Below are 16,251 nucleotides of genomic sequence, written 5' to 3' on the forward strand. Positions count from 1 at the left end.
CACGACCGTACCTAACCGGTTTCAGAGAACACCCGATTGTGCGGGCTCTACCATTCTGAAAGTAGATGCACTCGTCTACTCCCATATTGCACGCTTTTTTCCCATTTCAGTTGCTTTTCTTGTCATTTTTGTTGTTTTTGTTTCCATTTGATATTTGCTGCCTTTTTTTTTTACCATTTATGCCATTAAAGAGACGAATATAGTAAGCGGGTTCAAAATGATGTAGGCTGCAGTAGGTATTCGGAAATTAAGAGCCTTCCACGGGACACGGTGGAAGTCTTCAGACAGAAAATCACGACGACAACAATGTCATGGTAGTGACTGTGACCGTTTAAGGGGGGTAGGACGTCAAATGGGCTGACTTGGAACAGGAGAGGCGCCACAGGACATTTTAATTTCCTCTGTGTATACTTTTACAAATAAATTCATAAAACTTTAAGAGCATGACCAGGAAGGTTGGTTGGTCGGTTTGGGGAAGGAGACCAGACAGCGAGGTCATCGGTCTCATCGGATTAGGGAAGGACGGGGAAGGAAGTCGGCCGTGCCCTTTGAAAGGAACCGTCCCGGCATTTGCTTGGAGCGATTTAGGGAAATCACGGAAAACCTAAATCGGGATGGCCGGACGCGGGATTGAACCGTCGTCCTCCCGAATGCGAGTCCAGTGTCTAACCACTGCGCCACCTCGCTCGGTGACCAGGAAGGATTCAGGATTCATACTCATAGCAGTGGAAGCTCAAAAACGTAACAAAACACTTTTTTTTTTTTTTTACATGTGAAATTTCATCATTTTTTTACTTACTACTGGCTGCATTTGTTGCTATAGGTACACTTTTCTTCCTAAGTAAGAGAGATTCTTTGACGACTTTTGTACAGCATACAAACCATAGTTACAGGTGTATGAAACTCTAGAAGTTAGTTATACATGCAGTGCAGTGTGACCCCTATGTGGCTATTTAAGCACTGATATGTAGGTGAGGGATTAGTGTGGCATTTGCGTCTTTCCGACGGGCGTGTGGTAAATGTGGAAATGTGAAGTATGACGACATTATTACCAAATGCATACAAAAGGAACTGATGTGATGTTATTCTCTTCTCAGCTGCCGAATGTCAAACATAGGTAGACATCTGTCAGAGAACGAACAATGTTTATGGGGCAACACGTCTGATGAAAACCTGTGTACCTATAGCAACAAATGCAGCCAGTAATAAGTGAAAAAATGATGAAATTTCACATGTTAAAAAAGGTATTTTGCTATGTTTTTGAACTTCCACTGCGACAAGTGCGAGTCCTCAATCCTTCCTGGTCATGGTGACAAAGTTTTAAGAATTTATTTGTAAAAGTATAGACAGTAGAAATTAAAATGTCCTGTGGTGACTCTCCTGCTCCAAGTCAGCCCATTAAACAGTCTGCTATTAATTGCCCATTATGTTAATTTTAAAAAAATGAGTCTCCATAATGTAAATACACAGTAAAGGAGAATACCTAAACTCAAACAGGGGCTTAAGCAGTTTCTAGGTTTACATGCTTTATGATTCTAATTGCCTTTTTTGTATGCTGAAAACTAGCTTAGCTCCTGTCAAATTACCCCAGAATATGACCCTATACACTGACGATATAAACATTACGACCACCTGCTTATTAGCTCGTATGTCCGTCTTCGGAATGAAACAGATCACCGATTCTGGGTACCGGGGACCCGATAGTTCGTCGGCAGGTTTGTAGGGGTACATGCCATCAGACGGCCAACAGCCTCGCTGTAATGGTAGCTCCGGTCCCTGCCAGATCACCTAAGTTGAGCACTGTCGGGCTGACCTGGCACTCGGTCGGGTGACCGTTCGGGTTGCAGAGCGTTGTCGGCAAGCCGGAAGCACTCGGTCCCCGTGAAGCCGACCGAGGAACTACTCGACCGAGCATCTCTGCTCACGAAATCTGATAACGGCCGGGAGAGCAGCGTGCCGACCACTGCCCCTCCGTATCCGCATCCGGTGACACCCGTCGGTAGAGGGTGACGTGGTGGTCAGTCGGCACCGCCGGGCCTTCTGAGGCCCGTTCAGACGGAGGAGGAGAAGAATGTGGCATTAGATGTCTACGCACCAGTTGTGTAATTCGTGCAAATAACAGGCCGGCGATTTGCGTACGCAGTGACGGTGCCCGATAGTGACCTAGACAGGTTCCGTAGGATTTACATCGGGTGAATTTGATCACCGAGGCATCGACGTGAGTTCACTATAATACTACACAGACCACTGCAGCACGGATCTGGCTTCGAGGCACGGACAATTATACTGCCGAAAGATGAAGTCACTGTCAGGGATGACATCGAGCATTAAGGGATGCGGCAGTTCGCAAATGTCGACGTGTCTTCAATTACTACCACAGGTCCCACACAAGCGGAGGTAAATGTCTCCCATAGCATAACACTGCTCCCACCAGCCCGCGTCCGTGGCGCACTGCACATTTTGAGGTCTTTCACCTGGACGACAGTGTCTGTGGAGACGACCGTCGACCTAGCTTGTGCTCCGAAACAACTGTGTGTGCACCAGCATTGGGTTCTTTTGGCACGTGAACATTTGACCAGCTTTGCTCGTTCACAGGCACTGTGTAATAATAATCTGCCCCTAGTGAAAGTCGCTTAATTTTCCCATTTCCAGCCCACATCTTCGCTAGGGTAATCCCCCGTCTGCGTGTGCTCTGCTTACACACTTCTGTTACCACGTCACGAGCCCGGGTCACTTCCGGCCGGCATCTGAAGTCACAGAGGTCAGTGGTCGTAATGTTTTGGCTTCTCAGGGCAGTTAAGGTGGAAAAGAAAGTAAGCATAATACGTACTCTTCAACTGCGGATACAACAGCCAGACAAAATCGGTGCGTACATCCACACCAGAGGGGATTGCGATGTTTTACTGGGAAGTGGGCTCGTACCATTCTTGTAAATTTGACTCAATATTGTCATCACTGAAATAACATCACATACCCTCTCAAACCACGAAATTTCATTACATTTCTGCTATCCCTTCCGGGTGCTTTACTCTTTTCATCAGGTGATGTATTTTACATTGACGTATAAAAATTGACTGAATTTGCTGTTAATAATCAAAGAGCAGGACCTGTACAATATCCTAAAGTTCATCTACCTCAAGGTCTTTGACTGGCCCAGTGGATGTACTGTCCTTAGCAGCAACACTTCATAGTCAGTAACAATAATTTTATTTACCTCGAAATTAAGTCTCCTCACTGAGATGAAACAACACAAAGCAAATTTTGAAACTACATTTTATATTTTGGATGGTTTTGAAGTTTGTAATGCGCATCAATGAAGTAGTTGAGAATCTCCAGGAGGAAATTTTCACTGTGCAACAGAGTGTGCACCGATACAAAACTTCCTGGCAGCTTAACACTGTGTGCCAGACCGAGACTCGAACTCAGAACCTTTGTCTCTAGCAGGCAAGTGCTCTACCGAATTGGCTACCTGAGCGAGACTCGTAATCTCTCCTCACAGCTTTACTTCCGCCAGTATCTCGTCTCCTACGTTTTGAACTTCACAGAAAGTCTCCTGTGTTTCATATCAGCACGCACTCCACTGCAGAATGAAAATTTCATTCTGGAAACATATCCCAGGCTGTGGCTAACCCACATCTCCACAATATCCTTTCTTCCAGGAGCACTAGTTTGCAAGTTTCACAGGAGAACGTCTGAAAAGTTGGGAAGGCGAGGAAGGGAGATACTGGCGAAAGTAAAGCTGTGAGGACAGGTCGTGAATCGCGTTCAGGTAGCTCCATCGGTAGAGCACTTGCCCACCAATGGCAAAGCTCCGAAGTTCAAGCCTCGGGCTGGCACACAGTTTTATCTGCCAGGAAGTTTCAGATAAGAAACTATCAATGTTCGAGTTACGTTCAGTATTACGTAGTGCACATTATATCCAGCTAGCGAGAGCTACCTACCTAGTATTTTTGCAATTGGATATTTGATACACAAGTCTATAATGTTTATATTTTTATCCGAAGCTAATTTTATCGTAGCACATTTTTTCCTACACTAATTCCTGATAGGTGTTTGACAATAATGTGAGGTAATGTCTGCACTAAAGTAACTGTTTTCAGTAAGGAGTTGCTTTTAACTTTATTACGTATAGGCTCTCACCAGCTGGTATCACTACAGTAACGAAGTCATTCGACACCGCACCGATATTCGAATTGAGGATCGGTTCGTTAATATTTTTCCACATATTTTCACAGTTCTTTGTTCAATATTTCACCTCGACGTGGTTTTTAGTTAGTTTGTCACATACCTTTGTGGTAATATTTTGTCACAGGTCAGTTTTCACTTAATGTATCTGCAGGTAGATCTTCCGTAGGGGAAGATACGAGGTCGAACATCGTCACGGAGATATTTCTGATCTACATCATTCCTTTTTCCTTCTCTTTCCAATTTTCCTTAGGCAGCTTTAATTCATTGTGGGCTTTGTTAGGCTTTACATCCAGGAAATAGAATATTGGACTGCACTACGACCCAATGTACCTACTCCTGCCTTCCTGTTTGTTATTTGCTCGTGGATCAATTAAAACACAGGAGCACGATGTCCAGAGGACGACCTCGTAAACTAGCGACATCAAAGAACGAAGGGCTACAGCTGCATCGGTGGAGGGGTATCCAATGACACAGTACGTGTGGTATTCAAAGGAATACTCCCTCAAACAGTTCACCAATTCGAGATGTTCCTCAGGACTTTGAACAGTGGAGATGCTAGTTGAAACTGTTTGTCAAATCTGTAGTCACATCCATTAGATGAAACCATTCAGATTTGCTTTTGTTTCAAAGCACGGCGCGCAATCCTTTTCAAAAACTGAGCAAGCTTGTTGGTGTGTGGCTGAGGAGGACGACTGTGCACTCTGTCTGTACGGAGAAGATTGTTTACGACAGCCACCACTGTGAGGATGTGGGACAATATTTGAGCAAAATGTAAACCTCGGAAGCACATCTCGGCACGTGGGAAGTAAGGCAGAATGTCGCACCTACATAGCCCAACTTTTATTTTTTCCAGCAAGATGTGTCCTTCAAATGCAATATAAAGGCCCTTCTGTTAACTCTGCTTCCCTTTCGTCCTCTCTCCGTGCACCCTAAAAAATGATGTTCGAAGTTTTCTCTGAGAATTAACATAAAGAGCAATTGAAAAGTTTCCGTTCCGATGCCACGCAGTCGAGAATCGGTAAGGCAAACGTGCAAAATCACTGTGGGCACTGAGGCAATCAGGTTGAAGAATCCTGTTTGGTAAAACACCACGTTCTGCTGCACAAAGAAGGCGTAACTGCCTGCCGCACGTCCTCATCTGACAGAAATCGTCGACCATTCGAGGCCTTTTTCTGAGGAACCGAAAACGTGATAATCGCACGGGGAGAGATGTAGGGCGAATGCTCGGGTTTCTCCCAAAATGGACGGAGCCGGCCTCCCGGACTGACCGGCATTTGTGACCGGCACGAACTTGGCGCACCGTTCCACAATGGAAGTATGCGTCAGACGTGTTGCCCCAAAAACTTTGTTCGTTCTCTGACAGATGTCTAACAATGTTTGACATTCGGCAGCTGAGAAGAGAATAACATCACGTCGGTCCCTTTCGGGTGCATTTGGTAATAATGTCGACATACTTCACATTTCCACATTTACCACACACCCGTCGGAAAGACGCGAATGCCACACAAATCCCTCACCTATGTGTCAGTGCTTAAATACCCGCAGAGCGGTCACACCACACTGCATATACGCTGCACAAATACCCTCAAATGAAAACTTTTAGATCATCCCTAATAGTTTGTGTGTGGGGCAATACTGAGAGTGATATCTCCTTCTTTGTTACAGCCTCACAGCAGTCAACACTTCACTTCATAAGGATCCAATTTGTATTTTTACCAGGGTAGCCACATCGCTGAAATTATCTTCAATATTCTCCACAAGAAACACAGTTCTCATTCTGAAGGAACCACCATCTGTCACAGACAAATTAAATATTAGCTAAAGCATTTGATTCTTTGTTTCCCAGTTCATCTCCGGTCTCGAGGTGTGGCGGTGGGTGGGAAAGCTGAGGGATTACAAAATTGCGCATTAAATTCTCTTCTCAAAGCCACTAAGAAAGACAGTTATACACAGTCATTATCTGGTGTAAGTTCGATTCTTTTAACTTGCAGGTCATTTCCACAAGCCTAGTATTCCAATTGAGGGTTCTCCACACTAGCGCCATTCGGACACTGTGACGTTCGCCCGGTTCGACAGTCGTCGCTCGAGGCCCCGGTGCCTCTGAAGGACACAAAACAAGCATCTACTTTTTTGCTTTTTCAGGGAGTTAAGAAGTGTGGCACCACCCGTGTGAGCCACGTGTCATCAGAGGGCTGTGGTCAACACGAGGATACGTGACTGCTTACCGTGTCTGCTTTCTGGCGGGTGTAGTTGTCCGTGTTCAGAGGACACACGGACAGCTGCCGTAGGCCGTGAACAGAGTGCCATCTGAGATGTGCTTCCCCGAATGATCCACACCGTTGTCATAGTTCTGAAGAAAAAAAAGTGAATCAAATCCAAATCAATGTCTAGATTTTAATTTGCTGAAAAGGTGAAACTAATTTGCTACTTTTTAGCAAATTAATGTCACCTTTTCAGCAAATTAAAATCAAGACACTGTTTTGGATTTGATTCACTTTTTTCTTTCTTCAAAACTATATGATACAAGAAAGCAAAGTCAGCAATCCAATTCGGGATCTAAAGAACAGCCATATCAGAATAGCCAGGGTCAACAGAGGATGAGAAGAGAGAGCTTGAAGGGAAGGGGAGGAAACTGTAACATGAGAAATTAAAAAAAAAAAAAAAAATACTGCAATGGATCGTAGCCCCACGACTGCCACACACGTACCCGTGAAAGATTTGTGGGCCCCGTGTAGGAAAGATGATAGTCATTCCTCAACCTCCGCACTCACCAGATTTGGCTTTGTACAAGTTATTTCTCCTCTCCAAGATGAAATGAAGTTGGAGGGATGAAGATTTGATACTATGGAAGTTAAATGAATAGTTTAATATCAAGGGTTCTATACTAACACATGTAATTAATGTAGATGGCTGAGAATTATGCTGAATAATGTTTAATCAAGAAAAGACAATCTCAAAATAAAAAAAAAAGTGATCCCATAATATTCAGTTAAAATAAAGACAGAAAACACCCTTATCAAATGCAGTAAAATTAAAATGAGAGTGTTATGAGAAGGTATCAAAATCTCCAAACTAAATTAATAACAAAGATACATGAAAACTAAGTCAATTTTGTGATCACAATACACGAAATATTCATCGGCTCAAAAGAGTTCAGAGTTTGATGATGATTCATAAACTGACACATGCAATACAAACAACAGTAACTCATGCACGGAAATACGGAAGCGTCCGATCCCGCCCGTCTGCTTTGACCCATGACGTCACAAATATGGCGGAAACATAAACAAACACACACAATTTCCACAAGAAGCCTAATGACACTAACGGGACAAATGCGGGAAATGGGGTGTTTTGGGTGGGGGGCAAACTAAATATAAATAAATTTAGATGCCTTGCGTAGCTACAACGTGTAAGTGAAAACAGCCATAGAAGATAAAGGTGCTTCAGTAGCTGATTAGTGTTTTTCATCTTTTTAAAAAAAAAATCTCACGGGATAGAACGAACAGATCAGAAAGATAAATATAATAAACTAAAACAGAAATTGGAGGAAACAGATAATTAAAGTAAGTAACAAGTGTTTTTAAATTAAAAAAGAAAAATCTCACGAGATAGAACGAATAGATCAGAAAAGTAAATAAAATAAGATAAAACAGAACTGGAGACAGCCACACTCAAACCAAACTCCGCGCCGTCATGACGTCACACACGACAACACCCTTACGTCACGGGTCAAAGCCGACGTGTGGGATCGGACGCTTCTGTTGACCCCTCATGCACTATCTATCCTCAGTTCCGTAACACAAGCATTCAAAGTTATAGTCCTACACTGGAGCACATTCAGACCTCTTGAAGTAGAAAATCCCTTGAAAAATTGAAGTATGGTAGAGGCTATTCACCACCCAAAATCAACCAACCACTCCATCAAGAACCACATGATACTACAGACAGTCTGTCTTCTTCCAGAATGAACACGTAAGGGGCCCCTTCGAGATCTAACTGAAAAGTGTCTTGAAAAGTTAAAGTCTCATAGCAACTGTTTTCACCACCAGGATCTTTCACCTATGCATTTGAATTATGTATTTCACCACAGGCAGATATGCCTCCTTCCAGCACAAATGTAAAAATTGTCCAGGCTCACTCCTTTCAGCTTTTCACTTGCAAAATCCCAGTCTCCACTTGACTCCCATAGTGTTCCCCTACTGTTTGCCTTCCACTGGCTGAAGGCCGGCCCCACATCATTCTTACACCCTACAGATGTCATTTGACTCATCTTGACCACTTTCTGGACTAAACTAACATATTACAACAATATTTAAATAAAGAAATGTTATAAACATTCTGTCACACTCAGATCATTCACAATAAATATAAATAAGCCAGTGTTTTCAGGCAAGTGTGCTCAAGATAAATGACAAAAAATTGTTGTCATTTAGGCCTGCCTGTCAGAAGTGTCCATTAGTTCTCTTTAACTACAAAGGTGGTGTCAGCGAACAAATGAGACTGACCACTTCTCAAATTATCTTGATTTTGTAATCTCAATTGTAGTTAATACTTAAAGTTACTGGCAAAAAAGTAACTATTCATTAAATAAATACACAAGTATGACAAAAAGTGAAAGTTTCATGCTTGTGTTATTGTGGGAAATACAATTTTCTGACAAATATTTGCATAATGAAAAAGATACAAAAGATGTTGTAAATCAATAAACAAGATAGATAAAGATATGTGGGTAGCTTTCAGGGATGATAGCTATAGTGCAATGCTATCACCCGAGATACTGTGGGTCGACAGAAGCGTCCGATCCCACGCGTTGGCTTTGACCCGTGACGTAAGGGTGTTGTGTGTGACGTCATGACGGTGTGGAGTTTGGTTTGAGTGTGGCTGTCTCCAGTTCTGTTTTATCTTATTTTATTTACTTTTCTGATCTGTTCGTTCTATCTCGTGAGACTTTTTTTTTTTAATTTAAAAACACTTGTTACTTACTTTAATTATCTGTTTCCTCCAATTTCTGTTTTAGTTTATTATATTTATCTTTCTTTACTTATTTTAATTGTCTGTTTCCTCCAATTTCTGTTTTAGTTTATTATATTTATCTTCTGATCTGTTCATTCTATCCCGTGAGATTTTTTTTTTAAAAAGACAAAAAACACTAATCGGCTACTGAAGCATCTTTATCTTCTATGGGTTGCAGGGGTTACGACCCCTGGGGAGGTGGGTGGGTATTCATGCATGGCAGTCTTCACTTACACGTTGTAGCTACGCAAGGCGTCTAAATTTGTTTATATTTAGTTTGCCCCCCACCCAAAACACCCCATTTCCCGCGCTTGTCCCGTTAGTGTCATTAGGCTTCTTGTGGAAAGTGTGTGTTTTTGTTTTTGTTTCCGCCATATTTGTGACGTCATGGGTCAAAGCAGACGGGCAGGATCGGACGCTTCCGTATTTCCGATACTGTCTGTGAAGTGATTAAAAGTTGCTAATTCAGAGGTTCATTGTATAAATGTTTATTCACTGTGAAATACTAACGCCTGTAGCTTTAAAGTTATTAAAATACTGTGTTGTCATCAGATGCATATCATTTATCCCAGATTGCCAATGTATTCTGATTTGCATTGCTATTTGACTACAAGTTATTACAGATTCTAAAGAGCTGTAAGAAGCCACCTTTCAGTTTGTCTGCCACCTTGCCATTTTTGGTACACAAATGCCTTGCAAGCTACAGTTGTCTAAATTCCCAGATCTGAGATTTCCCTTTTACTGGCGACGATGCTCAACTCTGTACCTGGACACGTCTGTACCAGTTGCCTAGCCGGACCTTCTGCGGTGTGCCCCGAGACTGCTAGCGTTGAGCTGTACAACAGTTTCATCTTGCCTCGTACCAATACTGGGCGGTCGATTAGCTCGATTACATAGGCGTAACATCACACTACGAAAAAGCTGTTCGAGTGGGGTGCTACAGGAGAATGCCAACAATTAGAAGGGTAGATGGAATAAGAAATGAGGAGACATTGAATCGAGTCACAGTTAATAGAAATATGTCACAACTTGAGCAAATTTGTTGATAGACTGCACCCTGAGCCATCAAGGGATGGTCAGTTTGCTAACGGAAAGAAGTGTTGGGCAACAAACATGGCAAGGAACCTGTGCATTAATACAGTAAGCAGCTTCAAACAGTTGCAGAGTGCAGTAGTTATGCACACACAGTAGGCCTAATGATCCATGGGAGAATGTTACAGTGACGCTGAAGAAATTGAATTGGCAGACTTTTATATGCAATTTACGTCTATCTCGACAAAGCCTACTAACAAAGTTTCATAAACTGGTTTTAAATGATAACCCTAGGAATATACTACAACCCCCTACATATTGCTCACACAGGGATCATGAGGAAAAGATTATAATAATTACAGCACACACGGAGGCATTCAATCATTCTTCCGACACTCCATACATGAATGGAATGGAAAGAAATCCTAACAGCTGGGATGACATGATGTACCCTCTGCCATACTCTTCTCAGTGGCTTGTAGAGTGTGGATGCAGATGTAGAAACAAGTCAGACAAAAACTTTATAACTGTGACTGTCTTACAAAGATACCTCCATCTGTCCAAATAAGCCTCAGAAGGCCCAACAGTACTGACCAACCGCCATGTCATCCTCAGCCAACAGGCTTCACTGGAAGCGGATATGTAGGTGCATGAGGTCAGCACACCATTCTAATGGCAGCTGTCAGCTTTTGTGCTTGGAGCTACTACTTCTCAATCACATCACAAGAGCTGAGTGCACCGTGCACACCGCTTGCCAACAGTGCTCGACAGACCTGGATGGTCACCAATTCGAGTGCCAGCCGAGGCCGACAGTGCTTAACTGTAATTATTTGACGGGAATTGGTGTTACTACTGCAGCAAGGCTGTTGGCTCACAAAGGTATTAGAAAATGAAACTCTAGTAAGGGTAGTTCCTGTTTCATAAATATATTTAAGCACGGTGACAAAAAGCAAATGCACAAAGCTGAAATCATATGAATAACAAAGAAACTACTACTTCATGTTACATCTTTAAGACTGAATGACAGCACTCTGTGCTTCAAAGGTTCAGTGGCCAATTGGATATGGATCCAGCATCCTCACAGCAAGAATGTTAATAGGCCTATATATTACTATTATGCGGCATATGATAAATATTTCAAACTGAATGTGTCAATTACATGTGCATCTATACCCTAGCCCAGTGACTATAATACTACAGTTGTGCAGCACCATTTTCGCTACTTTCATTCAAATGTGGGATACCTTTAACATATTATTGTGGTAGCGTTTAGACAATGTGAATGCTATTAATATGGATGAAATCAACTAAATGTAGGGACAAGACAACAGCAAATTAATTGCCATGACATCATAACGGAAAACATTTCGATGCCTCCCGCTTAACAACAGGGAAAGAAATTTTGTTGCTTAACTCGTGTTCCATCACATCACTGTTTACAAAATAATATTGTCTGCAACTTTCCGAAATGTACATCGTGAGTGCAAAAATCATTTGACCTATTTTGTCCTTGTTTCAATGTTACATAAAGCCGGAATGAGTTCGATAACATCGTTGTTAAGATATGTAGTCGCTGTTCTTTATCCTCTGTCAACCGCCCAGCTTGTTCTACAGACACCGACATGGACATTAGAAGCTCAAGTTTTTTGCTGCATATACCACATAATATAGTCAACTACATATCCACACAAAGGCCAGCTTACCTGTTCTTTAACGGATGCACGTAAAGGTGCAAGAACTTCTTCGATTTTCGAATCTGCCATTGTATTTAAAGGAAAAGTAATCTTCAGTTTTCTATTCCTTTTTCGACTTCCCCAGATGTGTTCGTCTTCTTTCCTTACGGCGGTACACAAAGATAGGTACCTGCTTCCGTATATAATTCCAGGACTTGTGTTTTTCTGAACTACATGCACACTAACTTTGAACAAAATATTGACAATGTGTTTCATCAGACAGTCTCCGCCTACCGTATCCACACGCACGCATGTGCAATACCAATGCTTCTGCTACCGAAGATATTGACGTGTATACGTTAGGTGAAAGTTGCAGCTATACGCGTGTCAGAACTTCCTGGAAGTAGTCATGCTGTTGTGTACCCTATTTCAGATTGCATATTATTACCGTGTTTATTTGATTAAATAAACAGAAACGGAAATTTTGGTATACGATGTATGGCAGACTTCTTAATTAAATAGCTTGTTCTAAACATTGTTCCTTTTTCGTACTTAGCTGCATATAGCATCTCTGGTCTTCCATGTTCACGGCAATAACGCATCAGTAATCACTAATCAGTATACAGACAGGCGTCTAAAGCTAGCGAAATGAGGGATGCTCAACTACCGGACCTACCGATAGATGGCTCTACCAGCTGATTACTGTCGTCTGTATTGCCCGCCATATTCGAATTTGGCAAGAAGTTTCTCTCGGTCTGTACGGTGTATAAGGAATTATGGATTATCGAAATGGTGATTTCTTGTTCCGCTTTCAATTGTACGAAGCGGTGGAGTAAGGAGAGTGACTTACCATTTCACAGGTAATAGGACTACGGATACAATGCGATAAAAATACAGACTTAGTGCGTTTGCTAATTCGATGTTTTTGACCAGGTTTCCTCTAAAGCACCCAGAGCTACTAAATACGTGGATTACTTCCGTGAAGCGGAAAGATTTTAATCCTACGTCTTGCAGTTACTTTGCGGAAACCATTTCCGACAAGATGATTACGTAGTGAGCCCTGGAACGTGGAAGAAACGTCTCAAACCCGAAGCAGTGCCATCAGTTTTTGACTTTCCGACACATTTGATGCCACCAAATAAACAGCCACGACGACATGTTGTTAGGATTTTGAGTGACAACGATGATTCTCCATTTGAGGTATCTAATTAATTTCCTTGCTATGTGTGTGCTTTTTACTTTTGTGAATTTATTTCGTACGCTACATAGGTCTAAGCAATGTTGTAATACAGGTCCATATTTTTGTTTTTAGCGTTTTGTCATGGAATCCGTGCTCGATTTGCCTATTGCAGACGCTACTGATTGCGGGGAGAATGTTGTCAATGAGAATTCTTCCGTGGAAAGCATGTCCCACTTATCCAATGCAGAAGCTGCGAATTGTGTCGAAAACGTTAGTATAAGGATGTTTTCACACCCCCATCGTTTTCTTATAATATTTTTTCATCAAGCCTTGAGTTATTTCAATCATATATAACGAAATTATTTCTTTATTTCAGAGTGCAGTTGATTCTTCAGTAATTGATTGTGGTATACAGTCGAAAGTAGAAATGGAAGACATGGCTACCCAAACTTGCATTTTTTTTTTTCCTCAGACATTGTGCACGAATTAAAACGTAAACTGAAGTGTGTCCGTGAAAAACTTCGAAGAAAAAAGTGTTTTCCATGGATGACATCATAAGTTCATTGAAGGAGAAGGGGCATCTTCCTGAGAAGTTACATAACTTCCTCAATCATCAGAAAGGAACACAAGTGGAATTAGTGTGCAATGTAGTGAACACCTCTCTCTCGTCAAAGGGTAATAGATACACAACAAATGTGAAAATGTTTGCTATGACTGTGTACTTTTATTCACCAGCAGCATATGAATACCAGCAAAAATTAATGCCTCTGCCCCATACATCATTGATTTCCAAATGGGTGGCAAGTGTAGACTGTGAACCTGGCTTCTTAAAAGATGTTTTCAAGTACATTGATTTGAACCCAATTGTAAGGGACCAGTTCAGCGATTCATGTCTAATTGTAGACAGTATGGGAATTAGGAAGCAAGTAGTTTGGGACCAAGGAACTAAGCAGTACACAGGGTTTTTAGACTTTGGTGGGGAAGTGCCTCAGTCAAAAGAAGTAATAGAGGCATCTGAGGCTCTGGTTTTCGTGCTTGTCTCTAATAAAGGCAAATTTAAATGCCCGATTGCATATTTCTTTATCAATGGTGTACAGGCAAATAATCAGGCCACACTGATAAAATCTGCTTTAGAGAGGCTGCATAGTTCTGGCATTAGGGTTTGGTGTGTTACATGTGATGGCTGTAACGTAAATATAAGCACTTTACGTTCACTTGGCTGTACTTTAAATTTTTCCAAGGGTGATTTTAAAAGCTACTTTCCTCATCCTGTGGAAAAATAAAATGTTTATTGTATCTTTGGCATGTATATGATTAAGTTTGCCAGAAATGCTCTAGCAGAAGTATCTGCTATTGAGTCTCCAACTGGCATTATTAGATGGCATTTCATTGAGAAATTGAACAAGGTACAACAAGAAGAAGGTATGACATCTGCCAACAAACTATCAGGACAACGTATAAGTAGTGTAAATAGAAAAATGAATGTTTCATTAGCTGCACAGACTTTTGAGTTCTAGCATGGCAGATAGTATATAGTTTTTGAGGAGGGTTGGTGATCCAAATTTTAAAGGAAGTGAAGCAACAGTAGAATTTTTGTATTATATTAATAGGATTTTTGATATTCTGAACTCCAGAAATCCATTAGGTAAAGGGTATAAGAGCCCCCTGAGACTTGACAACAAATCTTATTGGCTTGGTATTTTCAGAGACACTGAAAATTATATCAAAAGCTTAAAAATCATTGGTGTTCCATTGCTGCTCCATGCAAGAAATACTTTTGCTTTTGGGACAATTTTCAATATCCAATCAGTCAGGCACATAGCTCTGGCAATTATGCTTCGTGTTGAATCTCCTCTGAAGTATTTGCTAACTTATAAACTGTCACAAAACCACATAGAGCTTTTTTTTTCCAGTATTCAGTCCAGAGGTGGTTGGAACAACATTGCAAATGCATACCAGTTCAAATGTGCCATGAGAAAGTTGCTCTTGAGTAACAGTGTCACTGCAATGAATGGGAATTGCTCAAATTTTAATGTGTGTTGTTTGCCACCTGTTTATGATTTTCATGCAAGAAAGCATGTAGTTCAAAATGGTTGAAATGGCTCTGAGCACTATGGGACTTAACATCTATGGTCATCAGTCTCCTGAACTTAGAACTACTTAAACCTAACTAACCTGAGTACATCACACAACACCCAGTCATCACGAGGCAGAGAAAATCCCTGACCCCACCGGGAATCGAACCCGGGAACCTGGGCGCGGGAAGCGAGAACGCTACCGCACGACCACGAGTTGCGGACAAAGCATGCAGTAGAAAGTGATGAAAGTGCTGCAGAAAATGAAGTAGAGAAGTGGTGTGCAATTCTTGATGATAAGATTAAGTTCTAATTTTTCAAGCAAAACATACTCTATTATATTGCAGGGTATGTGTCATTGCGACTTTCAAGGCAGATCACATGCAAAGACTGTCTTCACATACTGAAGCCATCAGTAGTTAAATCTGCATTAGAATGTATTTATCTCTATGCTTTTCCCAATATGGCCAATAAAAATGCATTTGTAAATTTTGTTAACTGGGGAAAACTGGTTAAAACAAGTGACTGCGTCTACTCTGTTGTAGAATACTCAGAAACTGTTTCAGATGTTTGTGATTGCTGGGGATATGCGACAGAAATATATACAGGCCAAGATTTTGCATTGTGTTAAAATTAAATTTGTAGATTTCCCATCTCCTGCTCCTGCTCTTAGTCATGATTACCATTATGAAATTGGGATTGAGGACTTACATCAGACTCAACTTGTTTGTAAGATTGCCCTGTACTCCTGTACACACTTAAAAACATATGGAAAAAATAAGCCTGCTGAGAAAATTTTAAACAACAAATCAAGTATAAGGCAGAAGTTAAATAAACTCATATTGTTTAATCATGTATAGTGCTCAAATTGGAAAAGATTATGTATTGGTACATTTCCTGCAGATGGGTGTGACATTTTGACAGATTTTTTAAAACTATTTTGTCCATAGATTTGTTGTTGTATAATGATGAACTTCAAAGGATGAATCACATTGAAGTAAAATTAACTCTTTACATCCTGTGTAGATATTGTAACAAAATTATAATTGTTTATTATATAAGCTTATTTTAAGATGTTTGGTGTTAC

The 16,251-nt window shown here is 41.2% G+C and overlaps 1 protein-coding gene across 1 annotated transcript in view; it reads right to left on the reverse strand.

Moving 5' to 3' along the window:
• The window catches only part of LOC126213269 (glycine--tRNA ligase), a 142,636-nt gene extending 130,354 nt beyond the window's left edge, over nt 1-12,282 (reverse strand). The window contains exon 1 of the mRNA XM_049940933.1: nt 11,940-12,282. Coding sequence (XP_049796890.1) covers nt 11,940-12,185 — 246 coding nt within the window. The 5' untranslated portion in view covers nt 12,186-12,282. The remainder of the gene's footprint in view (nt 1-11,939) is intronic.
• Between the last annotated feature and the right edge of the window lie 3,969 nt (nt 12,283-16,251).

Source organism: Schistocerca nitens, chromosome 11, assembly GCF_023898315.1.
Source record: "Schistocerca nitens isolate TAMUIC-IGC-003100 chromosome 11, iqSchNite1.1, whole genome shotgun sequence".
Classification (NCBI taxonomy): Eukaryota; Metazoa; Arthropoda; class Insecta; order Orthoptera; family Acrididae; genus Schistocerca; species Schistocerca nitens.